Source organism: Gallinula chloropus (assembly GCF_964237585.1).
Source record: "Gallinula chloropus genome assembly, chromosome: 21".
Lineage (NCBI taxonomy): Eukaryota > Metazoa > Chordata > Aves > Gruiformes > Rallidae > Gallinula > Gallinula chloropus.
Window position 1 is genome coordinate 3,033,389 of NC_140106.1, and position 20,054 is coordinate 3,053,442.

Genomic DNA, 20,054 nt, shown 5'->3' on the forward strand with positions numbered 1-20,054 from the left:
GATTCCCTCCTCAGTGCAGGGCAGTTACATTGGTATGTTAGCAGACAGTTTCACTGTGAGGTCTGTTAGGAAAGTGAGGAAGTGAGTGGGGTTTAAAAAAAAAAAAAAAGAAAATGTACTTTCAGTAAGTGCTTGACAAAGCAGCTATCTGTGGTGCCAAAAGACAATGGACAGGAAATGGAAGGGAAATTTTTAAAATTATTAGTAGTGATCACAGAGATCTGTCAAACAAGCTAAGGGAAACTGATGTGCAGCACTGGGCCACTCACTATCAACGTGCCTTGAGGCTTAGTGGATATAAAACTGAAATACCAAGTGAAGTCCAGACTTGAAAAATCTAATTTCAGATATTCACAGAATCCTAGAAGAGTTCTGGTTGGAAGGACTCCAAAGCCTATCTAGTCCCAACCTCCTGTCACAGGCAGGGAGATCCTCCACTAGCCCAGGTTGCCCCAAAGCCCCATCCAACCTGGTCTTGAATACTGCCTGGGAGGAGACATCCATCCACAGCTTCTCTGGGCAGCCTGCGCCAGGGCCTCCCCTCACAGGGAGTTATTTCTGCCTCATATCTAATATAAATGCTCCCTCCTTCAGCTTAAGGCCGTTCTCCATTGTCCTCTCTACTACAGTCCCTCATAACCAGTCCCTCTCCAGCTTTCCTGTAGCCCCTTCAGGTACTGGAAGGCTACAATTCCCTTGCTTTATCACCATGGTGTTGAAATGAAGTATTAAAGGATTACCATATAAAGGTGGAGGAGGAGTCAAAATGCCTCTCCCTATCATTCTCTTTCCTACATTCCAAAAATGCAGAAGGAAGAAATTATTAAATGTGTAAATTGAAAACAAAGCTATGCAGACAATGCTAGCTGGGATTTTGTAAAACACAGGGGAAATAAACCAATTCCTAACCTAGAATCTAAATCGACCCTCACTAGAGTGTCTGGGAACATTTTTAAAGGGCCCTGAAGATAAAGCTTTTAGAACTGAGGATGTGCTGAGAAACTGCAGGTAGCACTAAACCCACTCACCCTGGCAAGATGCAAGGAGATGTGTGGTCCAGCATTTCCCAGTCTGTAGGAAGAGATCCTTGCAGGCAAGCATCTTGTTTACTGTGTGCCTGGTCTCATCAAGCCTGCATCTGATTATGAGGCATGTGGACAGGTCTTCACAGAAATTGGGGTAGAGAGGAGAGACTGCAGGACACGCTGGCCTGAAGAACAGCACAATGAAGGAATGTATGGAAGCATTCTTACATTACAGCATTGGGAATATAAAATCCAGAGCAATGTCGTAGCCTCCGCTGAAATGCCTGGTTATCAGAGGGAGGAGGAATTAGCTGTAAGGTGCTGCTGTACAGAGGAAAGTTTAAATTCAGGGACAAGGGGCTATTTTATTTTTGTTGAACACCCTCTGTCTTCATCAGGAGGAAGGAAAATTATTGGCAATGATGGATGAGATCGTTGTAGCACATACCAGCTGAGAAACAACCGGTGAACATGAAGAACATACTGCAAAGCCTGTTAGAACTGTTACATGGAGTAAGACTGTGATTAAAGGAAATTGGGCAGCAATGGTGGTGAGGATGTTAGTATGCAAAGGTGCCTTGGAGAGACCCAAAGAGGAATTAAAACAGTCCTGTTTAGGATCATAGACTCACAGAATCATTTTGGCTGGAAAAGATCTTTGAGGTCAAGAATGAAAACTCTGTGGGAGTGGATAAAATGTGAGCATACCTGCTGCCTGTGTGCCACACATCACTTGGGAAACAGGTGGAGATTTTTTCCCAGCTGTTGGGTACAGAGGGGAAGGAAAACTACAGCTGCTCATCCTGATGGCTTGTGGGACATAACACAGGCTCAAGCTGAACTTACCATTGGCCACAGGCTTGAACTTAATTGCTCCTGAAAACAGAGTGTCAAAGGCTTACACAGTTTTAGATTGCAAATTAATTAAAGGATTAGCAGGGCTTTATTTTTCTATGTGGAAGCTATTAAAAATATGAATTTGCATAGATGATCAGCTGGTTTAATATAGCTAATTATTGCATTAATGCAGTCTTTGCTTAAGTAAAGTACTGCAAATAGAGCGCAGTATACGGAGATGCCTTCAGTGAGCCAAAATTAAATGACATTAACTCAAAGTATGCACAAGACATAACTAAGGAGAACATAAACACCACAGATACCAACCAGCTGGGAAGAGGGGAAGTCTCCCTGGACACTATGCTTCTTGCAATGTGACAATCTTAATAGCTGGGAGCATTCCAGCTATTCCAGCTGGAAAAGCCAGCTCAACGTACCTTGGTGTTGTGTACTTGGCTTTCTTAAAACTTAGTTACTTTGGAGTTTTGAAAAAAAATCCCAAATTACAAGCCTTATCACTCCCTGGAGATATGCTTTTTGAATAGGCTGACTTAAACTCTGACAAAAACGCTGTTTCAAGGTCTTCTCCTTAAACATCCCCCCCACTTCCCTCTTTGCTTGCTCTCACTGAAGCACTTGTTTTTCCAGTGATTGCAATAGAGAAGTTTGAGGCACACAGGGGGGCTGACAAGCTGCCTGTTAGCACATCCAAGTAGAGATCTAAGGAACGATCTTTAGCCTTTTCACTGCTAAATAAATATTTGCCCTGTGTGGTGTTGTCCCCTGTGGTGGATCAACTAGAGAACAGACCTTTTCCCTTCTCCTTTCCTCTACAGCAGTGGGAACCTCAGCTGACTAAACAACCCAGTCCTCCGAGGGCACAAGCCTGGTCCTCCTGTCCCGCTGGATCCCGCAGGGAAGGGACATTGGCATTCCCCCACCCACAGCCCCCCTACTCCCAAGTGATGTTGTCCAGCCAGAGGACCAGGGCCCTGGGGGAGGCTGAGGGTCCTACTCAGCCATGTAAAGGCAAACGCCAGTCCCCCACCCTGACAGACCTACCAGCAAAAGGAGGTCCCGTATGGCAAATTCAGTGGTACCTGCCTCTAACCGTGAGCATCACGGTGCTGTCATTTCCCCTTCCCCAAACTGAGAACTAAAGACATGTGCTCACACAATACACGAGTCACTCTGAAATGCTCTAAGGTGACAGTCAATTTCTAATGCTTTACGCAGAGGGGAATATGCAAAGAGAAATATTTCAGTATGTAGGCAGAAGGAAAAGCTCAGCACTTGACTGAAACTTTTTATTTTGTGTTACATAAGAGTGAGATAATTATATCTAGTAATCTTCCTGGTATTCAGGACACCGAGTTTTAAGTCACCCTGGATATTTGGATTATTGTAAGTAAAAAGCAATGTTGATTTCTACTTCTTCATTGCAGATTGTTTATTTAAATTTTGCTGTGTTTTCCAATCCCTTCTTTCCCAGGAATCACCGATTGCCACAAACAAAGACCCAAACATTAAAAATACATTTAAATCAGAAGTATTTTTCAGTTTTGTTACTAGGGGCATCTACCAGTATTTTAAATAAAAATTACCTCATTTTATAATACCCCCCAAAATATTGTTACTTAGAAGGAAACATCTGGAAGGAAGGCAGTCAAAATTTTAAAAATTCCTTGCAAGTTCAAAAAATATATTTGAAAACTCTGCCTTTTAATGAACATTATATAAATATATATTTAAAAGACAGGCAAAGCCCTGTATTTCAGGGCTGAACTTTATTCTGTGATGAACCTGTGCAGGGCTGAGGATGGAATAAAAACGCCTTCTCCATCATGAGTGATGAGAACACCTCTGTGTGTGACCCACAGAGAGGAGAGGGGCCATCAAACTTATCTCCCTGCCCTCCCTTGATGGCTTAGTTCATCCTCCACAAGCTGCGATGTCAATGACATGAATCCTATGACCAGGCACCACCTCCATCTCCCTGTGACTACTTTGGGCAAGATGCTCTTGATCACACCTCTGAAGGAAAGATACTGCTTGTAGTCTGAGTGCTGGCCATCCACAGCAACAGCACAAGAGCTCACTGCAGCACTCAGCCTTGGGCAAGCTCTCTTCACCTTATGTCTTCTACCTATAGCCAAAGCATCAAACCAGTGCCTGCTCACTCCGTTTCCTATTGCTGTTCTTAGAACAGTGAATTATTCCTAGATTTCTGTATTTGTCTTTATCTTGCTCACCCTTTATTTCCCCTGAATAGTATCTTAGGCCTTGTCATCCTTTTCTTTACAGCTCATTTATGACTTAATCCAGTTTAGTCTCGGACAAATAGATTATTTCACAATTAATAGCATGACCTGCAAGGACTCACATCTTACAAAACAAGATGTTTCAGAAATTCTTCTTTTTTTTTAATTAAGAGAACATCCTTTGCTTCCTACTTGTCTTTACGGCTAGGCAAGGAGAAAAATCTAGAATGTAATTAAGGAAGTCATCAAGCTTGTGCATCAGTAGCTGAGGAAGAAACTAATATACGGTTCAAGGGAAGGATTTCCACACCAAGTGTGCTTAGCCATGTACAGTGACAAATGAAGCATTGTCAAAGTGAGCAGAGTTCTATAATTTTGGTAAGAGAATTTTTAGTACAGGACTGTACCAAGCTGGGTAAATCCAGAGCTTCTCCTAAGCAGAGCTACAAAACAAGGACCGTCAACAGCACTGGACTGATGTGGTTCTAAGACCCAAATAAGTGGTCTCACAGCTGAATCTTATGCTTACCTACCAGCTGGACTGGTAGGTCCCCCAGAACTGAATTGGGATTTAACAAACATTTGATTTGGGTTCAAGTGTCAAGGATTTTGCAGGGAGGCGTGAGGGAGGCTTTGAAAACAGATGGGAAAATGATGCTGTGATGGTAAATTTCTGCTTGCTGTGGCCTTTGCGTTTAGGAACAATTAAAAGGTGATGAGAAGCATCCAGTCCATTCATGGGCTGTAAAACTGGAGAGGGGGAAGAGGCAGAGGGCTCAGACTTGCATTTCAGATTGCTGTCCAAGACTGGCAGTGCTGGTGCTAAGATTTTGAAGGAGACTGCAGTGGCCACCTGGGGTGAGAGTGTGGAGGAGGCCCTCCAACAGCCATTCTAGCAGTGTGATCCAGATTCTGGAGCAGCGTCCTACTTCTCTCAGTGCAATGCAATCTACCAAACTCTTATCTCCCTATGAAACATGCACTTATGTCAGACCTGCAAGAAATTCAAATAACTGAGTTAAATTCTCACTGAATTTTACATATAGTAGAAATATTTGGATGCTTTGCTTTCCCACAGATTGCAGTGAACAGACTTAACTGCAATACCTGACTCAGATGACATTTCAGTGATCTTTAAATTCATTTATACGGGTTGTAAACTTATGTGGTAGGTAAATTAATGTAATTTCTATAAATACTTCTGGAAAACTTTGTGATACATGGGAAAATCCTCTTGAGAGTTACTTCAGTGAAAGGCACTGTATGCCAGTAAGAAAGGTAATTGCTACTGGTAATGTGTTTTACTTTGGGTATTCTATAATTACGTTCTTACATAACCAAACACAAAAAGGCAGTGACAAGTGTACCCAGCCCTCTCTCGCCTTCTCTTCCATCAAAACCATCTACCAGTTTTTGTTGCTAACCTGTGGCACTGCGGTTTCTAAAGGCAATAACATTCCAGACAAGATGCACAAAGGCATTAAAATTTATATTTCAAGAGCAGGGGAGAGGAAACAGTGGGAAAGCCTAAGGAAGTGATAAATACTTCAGGAAACCAGGTAAAAGCCATCAAGTGCTAAAGTCTTTCAGGGAGACCATACCTTTATGTATAGTACAAATCTGTATTTTTCACATCAGTATTACATCTTACTATTGTCAGTAACATGCTGGCACAGGCAGGAGGAGCCAACACTGTGCAGGTTCCCAAAAATATTCATATTTTGACAAAGATATTTAGACATTCTTTTCTTGAAGGCGACCTCCAGAAGAGCACGAATTCCCACTACAACCAAGCATGTTCTGTGTATGGATCACTCTTCTTTAGTCTTGCAGCTGTCAGCATGAAAGATCCAAACTTGCTGACTCAGCACTGGGACAAAAGGTTTATTTCTCTGGTTTAAAAACTGGGCACATGTTTAGGATTGTACCACCTACCAAAAACCGTACTTCAAACTGTCTTTATGATGAAACTTAGTGCGCTGGAATTGAAAAGAAAAGAAGAAAGGAGAAAAAAAGGAAAACACAAAAGAGGCTTCTCATCTTTCCATCTCTTAGAACTCCTGCTATGACAGACACGCAAGTCCCAGCTTACAACAGCAAAAAAACATGGAAAAAAACCCCAAACCTCCTACAAAATTAATGCCTTTGCAGGTTTTCCAGCAAGCCTTTGTTTCTTTATATCCCTCTAGTGTTCTGTGCTAACAAAGGCCAAGGAATGTCTGTCTGGCTGCCTGTCTAGACTACACCTAATCTCATGCTCTGCAAATGTACCCAAGTGAGGTCTGAACTCGTCACATCCCAGAGTCATCACACTCACGTGGCACTCACCCTGCTAATGAGGGTGGCTGCTCCACGTCATCAGAAGAAGCTCTAGATGAAGTGGCACTGTACTGTGTGATTCATTACAGATGTATCCTAAAATCAGCAGCAAACACATGTAACAATAGTACGCCATCTCCTCATAGTGCATCCTCAAATGGTTGTAACTTTTTACCTATCTGCTAGGAATCAGCAGAGAATAAAACAGTGGCTTTAATAATTAGCCTGCACATCTAGAAATAAACCTTACTGGGATAGCAAGATAAACTCTGTCCTTGAACTGAGCAGGGCTAAATTCAGAAGTTATTTCTAATACGATCGCAGGCATTAAGAGAAAAGCCTGCTGTAATTGCTTTGCTCTTGATAGTATGAAGGGGCCAGTAATAACATGTCCATTTCTCCATCCTTAATTGTATTTCTCAATTCTTTTCAGACTTCATACAGGTGTAGTGGGTATTTTTTTCCTTGTCAGAGGCACAGTTTGAATGCTCCCCTGAGGGTAAAGAGAGTCTCACTAAAGGCACATTTAGCACATATGGGAATTCAGTAATGGCTTATTTATTCTCTTTGAAGACTGTGGTCACAAGTCCTGAGTTCCAATGCACCACAGCTGTGTGCATTAATAATGGAGTATTACACTCATTGTGCTTCACAACATGTGGCAAAGCTAAAAACACTTGGGCAACAACACCTTAAAAAACTGCTTCCTTCTTCAGCTCTTCTGATTTACATCAATACACCACACACAGCAGAAGCAGATGCTTGTATTAAATAGATGCTGCTATTTGAAGCAGACAAACTATATATTTTTTTTAATTATGCTTTGTCATCTGAACTATCAGGAAAAAATCTTTGGTGCAGGTTAGCAATTGTTTTTCACAGGTAAAAAAAATTACAAGCTTTTCTGCATGAAGTTCTCTATATTGGAATGGCTAATTCAATCCCATGTGATATCACTACTTCATCTTCATCTGACATGCATTATTCAGAAAAAAAAATATAAACTGAAAAAAATTAGAAAGGTTCAGCTGTCTCCAAGATTACAAAACCTCATTTCATCAAGACTATAAAAAAGACTAAAATAAAGACTATATTTTATTTAATTTCTTTCCACTTTTTTTTTTTTTAAACACAACAAAGTATTTACCAAGTTTTAAGTGTCTGGACATCACTGTCCACTTTCATAGCAAGTGGTTATGTTTATAAAGGAAAATCAATTGGATATCACACTCAAAATTTAAAAAACATCATTTCTGTTTTTAAACATGTTTCCCAGCTTTACTCTGCATTTGACAGAGCACAGGGGATGTCAGTTGCATAGTCTGAATTGCCTTTTTCATCTCATCTTATGGTACTCCAACATTATTTAGGGTATGTCAGTCTTCAGACCATGCCAATATCAGAAGCTGAAGCTGAAAAAGAAGCAGGTATGCATAAGAATGAAGAGGAAAACCAGTCAATGTGTGTTTTGTGCTGCTGCTTTGAGAACTACTAGTTGCACCATCTCTCCTATCCAGCCACACACTGTTCGTAATTCATGGTGCATGTTAGAGGGTGATCTACAAAACCAGTGATTTTTAAATGCATTAATACTAGAACAAACAAACCAAAAAAGTCTCTTTATGGCAGTCATTTACCAGTTGCACAGCAGTATAGCATAGTCAAGACTCAGCTACATTTTTGCAACACAGAGGGATTTTTATAGAAATTGAAATGTGATAAATTTAAAAGACATTATTTTATTTAAAAATATTTGCCAAATTATTTATCAACGTAATTTTTCTCTTGTTTTCTAAACATATTAGAAACCAAATCCAATGCCACTAGACATTTTGCATTAAAGGAAAAGGGTGAAAACACTTCAGGGAGGAAATGTGGAGTGAGAAAGATACAATCAGGAAGTGGGTGTGGAGCATCATATCACAATGCATCATCTCTTATCTCTCAAAAGGCAGAAAAGTCAGCTTAATGCACCTATAATCTGTTTGTCTTCAGATCTGTATTTTGCATCCCCAATATTTTCAATCTTTAAGCATGATTTGAAGACTAAAAACTGTCCTTTCTTTCATCTTCAGGTTCACACATACTTTTCCATTTCTGTAGTTCCTGAGAATCATTTATCTGCCATACTTCAGCAAAGCACTTTAGCCTTTTCCTGGAAAAAAGGGGGGTGGGGGGCAAACAAATATCAGTCAGAATGTGGAAGTATTTTTAAATTAAACACATCAAACCTTGAAAGCCCTATAGTCTTATGCAAAATTTTATACACAGTCAAAACCAGCAGTTTGCACAGTTTAAAATGTTATGTGATCTTTAAACAATTAGTTAACATTTCCAAACATATTTATTCCGGCTCTGTCAGTCAACAATTTAATTTTATAGCTAACTTCAGAGCACTAGAAACACTGATGAGATGAAATAGAACACTGAGCAAGAGCAAAGGCAACAAACAGCATTGTAGTTTGCACTGTTTAATTTTCAGCATTCAATTCCAACAAATGTGCATTAGTAGAACCATAAAGAGATATTTTCAATATAAATGAGTAGACACATCCTTCTGTGTTCTTTTTTTAATACTTTTTGATTTAAAAAGAGCTGACACAAATAACAACAGGATGTTTAAAATAGGTTAATACATTCCTGATGACAAAGATGTCAAGACTGGATGGAATTACACAGTGGATTTTCTTAAATAAAATGAATGTGTTTTAAAAACTAAGACAAGACAGCTAGCCTGTGGGTATTGTTACACCACAAGTATACTGCTACGAAGAGGTCTGAGTTTTATTCCCAAGTTCATGATAATTTTTATTTCCTACCACTGATATGTCATACCAAATTCTGAATTTGTTAATGCCTCTTTTGAGGAGAAGGTATAGGAAAATACTCTGGCATTTAGATGACATCATGGTAATAAGGGAAAATAAACAGGAATATACAAAAGCAAGTATTTCTATAATGACCTACACGGGAGAACTGGAAAAATTAATACAATCATTTATACTCTTTGAAGTCATTGGACATAATAGTTGTTTGTTGGGATATTTTTTTACTTTGTCATTGACTTGAGCTCCAGGTTTATACAGCTGCATGAAGTTCCCTACAAAGTGTGTGCAAAAGGTCTCCAGTGAAGGAATAACCTGCTACAGGTCAAATCTGATGAATTACCAACTGATGTGCCTTGGATGTCCCTTGTCCCTCACCCCCTGTGTAGCTCACTGTCCTTAAAGGGAGAAGAGAAAGCGTCAAACATCACATGGTGTAAGCTAGTCTCAGAGGCAGCAGGTTAACCACATCTGATGGACTGACCCCAGCCCCCATCCTCTTGTGTTGCTGGGGGAAGAGGGAGAGAAATGGGGGGTGGAGTTGAGCCTGGGAAGATGGGAGGGGTGGGGTTTTAAGATTTGGTTTGATTTCTCATTACCCTGCCCTGTTTCAGTTGGGTAATAAATAGGTGCATTTTATTCCATGTTGAGTCTGTTGTGCCCTTGGTGCTGATTGTGGAATGGTCTCTCCCTGTCCTCATCTCACTTCTGAGACTCTCATTATATCTCCTCTCCCCTGCCTAGCTGAGAAGGGGAGTGACAGAGCGACTTTGGTGGGTGTCTGGCCTCCAGCCAGGGCCAAACCACCACAAGTACAGAAGCAAATTCTATACCAAAATCTAAAATAGAGACAATCGCTTACCTACCTATTCAAAAGCTGAACAACTGGGCACAATTAAGTCCCTTAATTAAAACTGGCTGGTCAGCCCTCATGCTACCCCTCCATGGGCACTGTAAATCAATCTTCTAATGACATCACTGGATAGTAGTTTTACTGCCCACAGGTTGGAGACACACTAGAACTCTGTGCCCTGTCCAAGTAATATGCTAGCATGATTTTCACAGAACAAAGTAATACAAGCTAAATGTACATATAGTATTATTTTGCATCTTAATTTTATTACACAGTAACACTACCCTTCCAGCTCATACTCTCACCTTTCTGGAAAACATTTTTTTTCCTTGATTTTAGAACCCCACATAACAACAGAGTCAAGTCACTGCTAGTAATTTGTTGTTTTACTTTTGTCAATTATGGGCTATTATTTCCAATTAACAGAAGCCACCACATTATTTTTCCCACAAACTGTCATGTATCATCAAAAGAATTATTTTGCTTTTTGAAAAAGGGATAAAAACTGGTGTTAAGCACTAAGCACTGTTCAGTTTCAAAAGAACTGCTTGCACCTACAAATAATTAGTACTCAAAATTTTCTCATACAAAATTATTCTGTCAGGATTAGTTACAACCACCAGGCAACAAGGATGTTAATTTATTATATTCCTGAAGGTTTACTGATAGGACTGCCACTGAAAACAACAATAACAAAAAATTCAGTGGAAATTAATATGAATGCTCGCACATACTTATATCTAAACTATATATATAATGTTACAGGTTTTATAGAGGTGATACTATTTGACACACATAAGAATTTTCATAACTAGTCTCTATATAAAGTGCATAAGCTCCTAAATGAAAAGTGGTTAGCAGAAAGATATTAAAACGCCCAAACTTTCAGTAAATTTTTGTGTGTTGTGTCGGGGAGTGGGAGGAGGAGGTAAACAAAATAAATTATAAATTATTAATACTTAAAATAAATCATAAATACTTAATTTTTTAAGTTAAACTGAAGAATATTCATCTATATTGTATTATGCAAATACAAGTTCCACGGAGAATAATATCCTTTCCAAATTAAATATATTAATATTTTCACTATCGCTGGTAGAACAGAAGAGATACTAGATGTGAGTTATATTCTAAATATTAAATATATGTTTAAATATTTTCTCTGAAAACAGAGAAAATACATACATGAAAGCATACATTACGTATTTAGCATAAGAAAAAAAACCCCCACAGTTTATTCCTAATGTTAGCTCAACATGCATTTAGTTTTTTCCAATCCTGTTTCAGAGAGCAGCAATTAACCTCTGACATAGTATCTACCTTTTAAATCTAAAGCTTTGATTGAAAGAGATAGCACGATTTCCCTAAGATTTTTTTTTTTGAGGTTTGTTTCACTGTCTTCCCTGAAAAGTAGAGGAGGGTAGCTGAAGTAGTTCTTACTGTACATTTTTTAATGCATACTGTGTGAAATGTTCTTAAATTCATAGCTGAATATTCATTGAGGAGAAAGGAAATCACAATTGTTCTGACCTTTTCATATTCACTATCCTCTCCAACTCCTTTGATTTGTGAGCTGCCTTCTTCAAGATTTCTTCAGGAAGATCTGCCAGTTTGGCAACATTTAGCCCATAACTTCTTGCAGAGACTCCTTTAGTGATTTGATAAAGGAAAGTGATAAATTCAGGATTCTCTTCGTGTTCAAATCCTAAAAAATACAACCAAAATGAGAAACTATTATGTTAATAAAACACAGCAGACCAAAGACTGAAATGACAAAGACTGTGGTCTCATTGCCATTCATGCTTCAGGTATGATTTATTCTGTTTTACCTACCCATTGTGAGAATGAAAAAACTCTTAAATAGATGTTTACCTGGTGTCTTTTTTAGCAGACTTATCTCTGTGTGTCAAAAACTGTACGTCAAACTGATTAATTATGTTGCAACTGGGACACTCCATCTCATGTCTGCTAAGCAATGACAGTGTCAGTAACCTATCAGTCAAGAAGTCCATAACCACACCACATTAAAAAGCTTCCTGCCTACCAGGAGGCTGAAAGCCATAAAAAATGCTTAGAAAAAAATACAAGTTGGGATGGTGGATCCTCTGCTAGGGGGTTTTCTACAGGATGAAAAGGTACAAATGTAAAAGACATCATTATAGGTCCTATGACTCCTTCCTTTTCCTCTTAAGACATCCTTGTTGCAACTCTGCACAAGCCAGGCCTTGTGTAAAGACCAGAAACTCTACAACATCATTCAGTACCATTCACTTTTCTGTTTTAAGACTGCAAGATTTTGGAACAATGGACATTTCCATAACTGATAATGACTCAAGGTGAATTGAGTTATCTAAGTCAAAGATTGGGAAAAAACATGCCATAAAACTCACCTTAAATGAAACAATTAAAATGTTAAGACAACAGAAGCTAAAGTTATAGAGTAAGAAACACAGATGCATTTTTGCTCACAGGCTGTTGTGTCTCTCTGTAGCAAAACTGTAAAGACTACATATAACCTGAAGGTTCAGGTAAAATAACATTTAAGGTAGAAATGCTGAAGCAGGACATAAACATGAAATAAGACAAAGTGAAGCATAAATGATAGGGCTTTGTGGACACAGCTGTTAAGGACTAGTAAGTACTGAATGTTGGTAACATCTCAGTTGTATCATGGGATCAAAGATCAACACTCCAGTTAATGAACTTTGTGAGCAAAGGACATGCTGATGCTCATATCAATTCTTCAATATTCCTAAGAAGAATTCAGGCAAAGCAGGAAAACCAGAATACAAGCAGAATTGTCAAGCACCTGATTAAACCTGATACATCAAGAAAAAGAAAAAAAAGCAAAGGTATGGAGGGAATTCCTACATCACAAATCTGTTCTAAGTTTGGATGCCATGTGAGTAAGACACATGTAGTGGATAAACCCTGTGTGAATTTTCGAAAGGTATTTGACAAGAGCCCTGCATCAAGTGCTCCTCTGAAAACTAAGCAGCCATAATCTAAAAGGAATGCCTTTGCATTTGTATATAATTGGTTAAAAGATAGGAAACTTACAGTAACAGTCAGTTCTCACCATGAAGGGTGATCATCACTGCAGTTAGAGAGGCTCAAGGTACTTGTCAAACAAGGAAAAGGGCTAAGCAGAGAGCTGACAAACTTTACTGAAAATACTAATTCAGAGCAACAGTGACAAGCATAAATGCTGCAACTCTTCTGCCTGGCAAGAGCAGAACTGGATGCAATTATGATCAGCAATCTACAAAATTAGGCATGGCACAGACAGGAAGAACAAAGATTATTCCTCTGCCTCTTCCAATTCAAAGAACTGGGACCACCAGGTGAAGCTACATGTTGTTTCAAAAGAGTTTCAAAACAAACAAGAGGAAGTTGTTCTTCACACAATGCAGTGAAAACTGCTTACACAATAGGATGAAGATGCCAAAAGTACACATGCACACACAGAGAAACTAGACAACCTTGTTGAAAATAATAAAAATCAGAAAACCATCTAGCTCTTGAAGCCCCCAAAAGAGCAAATGTTTGCAGACAGTGAGATCTTCTAGAGAAAGAGTTAACACACATTTGATCCCTAATCCCTCCTCCCTAATCCTTTGTATTCATCTACTGTGAGTTACCAAGCTGTGTGACTCTTTTATCTGACCCAGGTTACTGATTCTTGTATTAAATGTGAAAGAGAAACGGTTGTACAGTTTTCAAGCCCTCCAAAATCTCTGTATAGGCTGATATTCTAGTGAATTTGAACATGTAACTTTCATGTTGAGGTTTAAATTACACTTCTACAGTTTCTGCCTACACCTGTTGTGTGAAAACCTCAGATGGATTTATACTGTACCTTTTTGTTCAGCACTTTCCTCCTCATTCACCAAGAAAGCCATGTGGTAATTACCAACTTTGTCTGGATACATCTTCTCTAGCTCACAAACCGAAGGATAGTGAGTGACAAACAGTGTCAGTGACTCCACCTACAACAATGAGGTAAGGCATGTAAGAAGGTTTGGCTTAAAACAGTTATAAAACACAACACTGGTATCCTCTATCCATGCCCCTTTGCTCTGAGTCTAGACATGCTACATTTCTACAAGGAAACAGGCATCATGTCCAGTTCAGCTTAACATGGTACAGGCTGAAAAAGCATTCACAACCACATGTCAGATCAAACACTTACAACTCTAATGAAATGTTCCAGTGTAGCATAAGCAATAGCAATTCCATCATGTGTGCTAGTTCCTCTTCCCAATTCATCCAAAATTACTAGTGATCTTGAAGTTGCTTTTCTTATTATCTCAGCAGTATCTGTCAGTTCTTCCATAAAAGTACTTCGACCTTTGTAAGTGTTGTCTGCTGCACCCATTCTGCATTGAGATTCAAAACAGATCAATTTATTAACTTCAAATAAATGCCAGATAATGTTGGGGAAAAAAAAAAAAAACAAACCTTCTTATAATGAAACCATTTTATTATAAATGTCATGTTGCTGATCCAAGCAGAGCAGTAAAACTAAGGCAGAACATTCACCTTCCAGAACAAGCTACTGCTTAGGAAAAAAAGCTGCAAGAGTACATGCTGCAGATGTGAGGTTACTCTAAAAGAGTGAAAGATCTATCCATGTACCATTAATAAAATATTCATGTACCATTAATAAAGGCTTGCCTGCATTCTCCAAGACTATACTGACCCTATGGGCCTCTGGGGAATGTCAGACTGTAGGAACAGCAGAGAATTTTTCTGGGCCATCAGTAATCTAAGTCCCAAGGTAAATCTGTAGACAGGAATCTCAGCATAACATGTCAACTATAGGAATTAGAGGAAAAAGATGAGGTAGACAAGGGGGTATTTCTTATCATGCAATTCTTCTACCTTCACAAACAGTAGCAGGCAGCCTGTTCTCCTAAAAAGGACCCTGGGAATTCATACCATTCAGCTCACTAGAACGGTAACAGCAAATGTAGCAGTGAAAACAAATTTTACTTCTTTGGTTTAGTGTGACCATGTAATTTGCATGTTTTATAAATGCCTACAAGACCTGAAAGTGTCAGATATTAGAATCTCCATGTAGTGATAAAGTGGACACTCAAGGTGACCGGGTATTTAAGCATCCAAACAGATACAGAAGCTAGTTTCTTCAGGCTGTAACAATATAACAATGATTTCCCCTACTTACACAGGTACACAATCTTACTATCATGTTTAAACATGTTTAAGAGAAACATTTCTCTCCTCATCCTTTTCCACAAATGTCCCTGAACTTAATGGTCTCCAAGCAGGTGAGCTTCTCTTACGCTCTGTACACATACACATGCAAACTCAGGCACACAAATTCCTTCACGTTTCATACAGGTCTTTTAGCACCATTTCAAGTCAGATTCTATCTCAAATCAGGAAACAGTTTTCACCTCAGAAACCGACTGGTAATCCACCCTGTTCTTCTCTTCTGCAGCTTTCCTAACCTATTCAATTAATACGCTTTCTAACTGGCAGAAAGAATTTCCTTTTCCCACATATGCTTTTCAATTACATTAACCACATTACAATACCACTTCTGAGATAGGTTATCATTAGCAATCCACGGAGTACAGCTGCAAGAACGGATTTGTTCGCTCTCATCAGCCAACAGTATAGTTACTTACAAACCTCATTGATTTAAGGAAAGCTGACTCTTGGGCTTAACATATCACATTTTCAAATATAACAGCTGGCCACAACAGTATTTAAAGCCAATCAAAACCTTTAAAGAGAATCCCAAGACAGCCTTTTTTTCTCAATCTTTTGCTGCATCTCTCTAATGTAATCGCTTCTGTTGCCTACAGAAGCACTAACAAGATACTCATAATTTTATGGGGATCTCTGATTGCCAAGAGTAACTGGCTACAAATAGGCTGGACACATTAAAATTATGATTTCTGTAGGTTCTCTGGTTCCTGCCCTGGAAATTTTGTATGGTGTCATGTGTAACTCCATGACATGTGAATCTTGTGACGAACTGATCTTGGTTGGAGATGGGCAGGGCATTACCATACAACAAGCAAACAGCACTTCACTGAGTATGCACTTAAGATTGCACGTGTAGTAGGTATACTCCAACATTACTATGCTTATCACTATTAACTACAAATAAATTTACCAGAACAGCAAATACTTTTCATGTCCAAACAGTCTCTGGCTCCATAATGGGCAACTTCAACTTCATTTACAACCCTAGCATTATTACAATGTAATTTTTATTTGGCTTTTCATTACAGAGAGAACATCTAACAGGCTGTCTTTTCTGAACTTAGCATGATTACACTCAGAGTTCTCATTTCTATTTTTCTCTTGGATTGCATCAGATCCATAGAGCCCTCAAAATCATTTAGCCATTTTGCATCTTATCTGCATTCAGGAAAATAATTTTCAGAACTTCCTCACTAAATGCTCAAGATACAAACAGAAATTAGTATTATCGTTCTCTTGTTCTTAACAACAGCTGCAAAAGAAGATTTCTTTTCAGCATCTTGAAACATTCAAATCCAACTCAGGCTCATCTACAGATTTAAAAAAAAAAACCAAAACAGTATGTTTCTCAATGATATAAAACCTCTGAAATATCTTCCTTTGAAAATGGATAAAATTGTTCTTTCTGCCTGTGCCCTTGACACTAGAAGGAAGAATCACACTTGTTTTTCAAATGTATCTCGTCAATAATTTTATCCAAAAAAAGTAAGAATAAATATTTTAATGTGGACGTCTGCATTTATCAAACTAACAGTTAATATGCAGGAAGGCATTGCTCCAACTGTGTGTTATTCCTGATCTAATGAAGTTTTTGATACAAAACACCTATTGCTTAAACATTTCTTCAGGTTTAAAACAGCCACTATAAATCCCACTACAGTGGGATTCAGTCGCTTTCAATTTACATTTAAATGTAGCTTGCCTCTTAAATGTTTTTATACGTCAAAACATTAAACTTTCTCCTGATGTTCAATAGAATGAAGATGATTTACCACTGTTAGCAGCTAATTTACAGTTAATACCTGGGTGCTATCCCAATGAACTTTTAGGGTAAAAATGCAAAGAGAAATGTTATAGATACTGAGCCTTAAAGCTGTCACCCCTTAAATCATCTTGTTTGTCTGCCTTTTTTCATTTGTTTTACATAGGGTCCTAAATGAAGTCTCCAAGCCTCACTTTTGCTGGCACCCTGCCTCCAATGGGGTCAGATATTTTTCTGACTTTTATATGTACACAAAAATAACTATTTGATTACATTTTAATACTGCATTCACCCTAACAATATGTCTGGTGACAATACAGTGGGATATGAGAAGAGGTATGAGTCATCCCTGAGTGATGCAGTCATGTTATGCACTGCATAATATTTATTTTCTTCCTTCTCTTAACTGAACACCCCCCCTCCACCCAAAAGAAAAACCAACAAACCAACAAAACACAAACATGTACAGGAAAATGAAGTTTACAAGAGAGTAAGGCAATCACAACAGCAAACCATCAGAGCAGGAACAATACCACCCAGCCCCACCACCTCTGCTCTATTTGTCAGCACACCAGCTGCTGGAAGCAGTGACAGTTAATACGAAAACTTCAATTTCTGCTATGGAATTTCTACTGTCTACGTTCAGAAAAATTACTGCATTCTGCCCATGACAAGTGTGCAGATATCCAATGTGGAGAGTGCCTCTTTAGTGCTGGCAAGAGATTCATCACTCCTCAGCAAATGCAAGTTGGCTAGAAACCACTTTTTATAATGTCTCTTTGACAGCCAACCGAATTTCATAAAATTAAAAGCTCTTCTTCTTACAATGTTCAACACATCTATTATGTAACAGGAAAAAAAAAGGGAGGAAGCATTATCTCTTTTCATTGCTAGGTTTCAAGTGGTAAAGATTCTTGTCTATAAACTCAGAGAAAACAACAGGGAAGCAATGTTTCCAAAAATTAATTTTGGTGGGATAAGTTAGATGATATGCAGCAGCACCAGCCAGCTTTATACAAACCAGCTAGTACAACATGCTTAACCTGCACGTGACCCCTTAGAGAGAAAGACACAGATTTCCACATCCTACACTTGCAGCATTCAAAGGGTGCTTTTTCTAATCTGCTCTCCTGAGTCAGTGCCTGCACATAGTACTGACCTTCTCCAATGCCAGTGTTCATCATTCTAGGAAGTTATCCAGGGATATTTTGTTCAAGGAGGCTCTGGAGATGTAAGGAATCTTTTTAATGATACAAGCTATGATGTCACTAGAATGAAATAGTAACTTTGTACCTTTTTTCCTTGCAGCTGAAGAATTTTTATGCAGTTAGTATCCATTTAGACCTGCACTCAACAGGCAGGAACTAATATCCCTGAACTGCGTGGCCCTGAAAGTCACCTCCAAGTCTGGTGCTCTCAAGCTTTTGATCAGCTAGAAACATCTGAGGGCTTTGAGAGTCACCCCTAAAGAGCTGTTTAGAAGGAGAAAATGTAAATTGAGGCCATGGAGGCCTTCCTGTAGCTCCTTCTCACAGCATCCTGCTCTTAAAAAACCAAAGTGTCCTGGAGACAGGGAAGACTTGCAGGCTTGATGACTACCAGTGGCACAAACCAACAGAATAACACAAAACCTTATTTTGGAGCAGAGCAGAGAAGGCTCCCAGAGAACTGCAGCTGCCCTGTGCAGCAGTCCAGGGGTGAACGTGATGACTTGTAGCTTCAAACTGAAACTGCCCCAGGGTGAGAGAAGGAGGGGGCTGGGGGGGGGATGTGAGGGGGTGGGGTGGGAGGAATTCCCTAGCAGAAAAATTAATCTGAAATCCAGACACTTCCAGTTAAGTTTTTTTTCCATGCTGCCTTTCAGAAGAAGTTATCTAACATGCTATTGGTGGGGTTGATTATAAAATTAAGAGCACTGCGTGGACCTCAGGTATCATATTATTCGTTTCTGTTGGGACAAATCCCTCACAGTGCTTGTGAAAACGACCACACAGCCCAAGAGCTCCCAATGGTAACAAAAAGCAACTACATAGCACTGAATAAATCCCAGAAAACAAGACTGCAAACCCGTTCCTAAAGCCTTATTTACATACCATTGACAAAATCCTGATACTATTTATTAACTATAAAATACTTAAAGCTGAAAAATAAACTTAAATGAGATGTAGAAATATGCATTTGACTTCAAAAGTTTATCTAAAATACTTACTGGAGAAAAGAAACCTAGTGCCTATTGCAGAAGAATAAACCTGATTGGTATAGAATCTCTACACAGGGCCTCTGTCATTTTCAGGTGAAAGTATTCCGGTTTCCAGCTATGGTTTACCTTCCCTAGGATCAGAACTGAAGCCAGGCTTCATCTCAGGATGCACTCAAAGTTAAATTATTTATTCAACCAGAACAATTAACATTAAAATTACTCTTTTCTCTGAGAATATCTTAAATGGAAAGTGTAGAATAGCACTCTCTCAACACCAAGAGAGAAACTCCTGTGATTCAAGAACATTGAGAAAAACAAATAAAATAAATCCTTAAGACGAATTTACAAAAAAAACCCTTCAAAATATAATTTCAAAGTTGACTGTATTTGAACAGGAATTATTAAAATAAGTAGCTTGCAGAAGAAAGGACAACCTTGTGTAGATCCAGGCCTGGAGGTTGGTGGCCCTGCCTGTGGCAGGGGGGTTGGAGCTCTATGATGCTTGGGGTCCCTTCCAACCCAGACCATTCTATGATTCTATGATTAGATGGGGTCTTGCCTTAGAGGTTATCCTCTTCCTTCTCTAGTTCTCTACAACATTAACACCCTACAGTTACTACTTTTCATTTTTTTTTGAAGATCTCATGAACACTGCTTGTATCCTTTCATCTTTTGCAGAAGACACTCTAACCAGCTGAAGTGTCTGCAGAAAACAAATGCCTGTGAAAGTGGGA

General features: G+C 38.9%; 1 protein-coding gene across 1 annotated transcript in view; it reads right to left on the minus strand.

Annotated features, from left to right (window-relative positions):
* Positions 1–8,142: 8,142 nt before the first annotated feature.
* LOC311199741 (DNA mismatch repair protein Msh3-like) overlaps positions 8,143–20,054 on the minus strand; it is a gene marked incomplete at its 5' end in the record, with an annotated part of 84,937 nt that continues 73,025 nt past the window's right edge. Inside the window, 4 exons of the mRNA XM_084273875.1 lie at positions 8,143–8,597; positions 11,651–11,825; positions 13,980–14,109; positions 14,313–14,499. Coding sequence (XP_084130001.1) covers positions 8,489–8,597; positions 11,651–11,825; positions 13,980–14,109; positions 14,313–14,499 — 601 coding nt within the window. The 3' untranslated portion in view covers positions 8,143–8,488. The remainder of the gene's footprint in view (positions 8,598–11,650; positions 11,826–13,979; positions 14,110–14,312; positions 14,500–20,054) is intronic.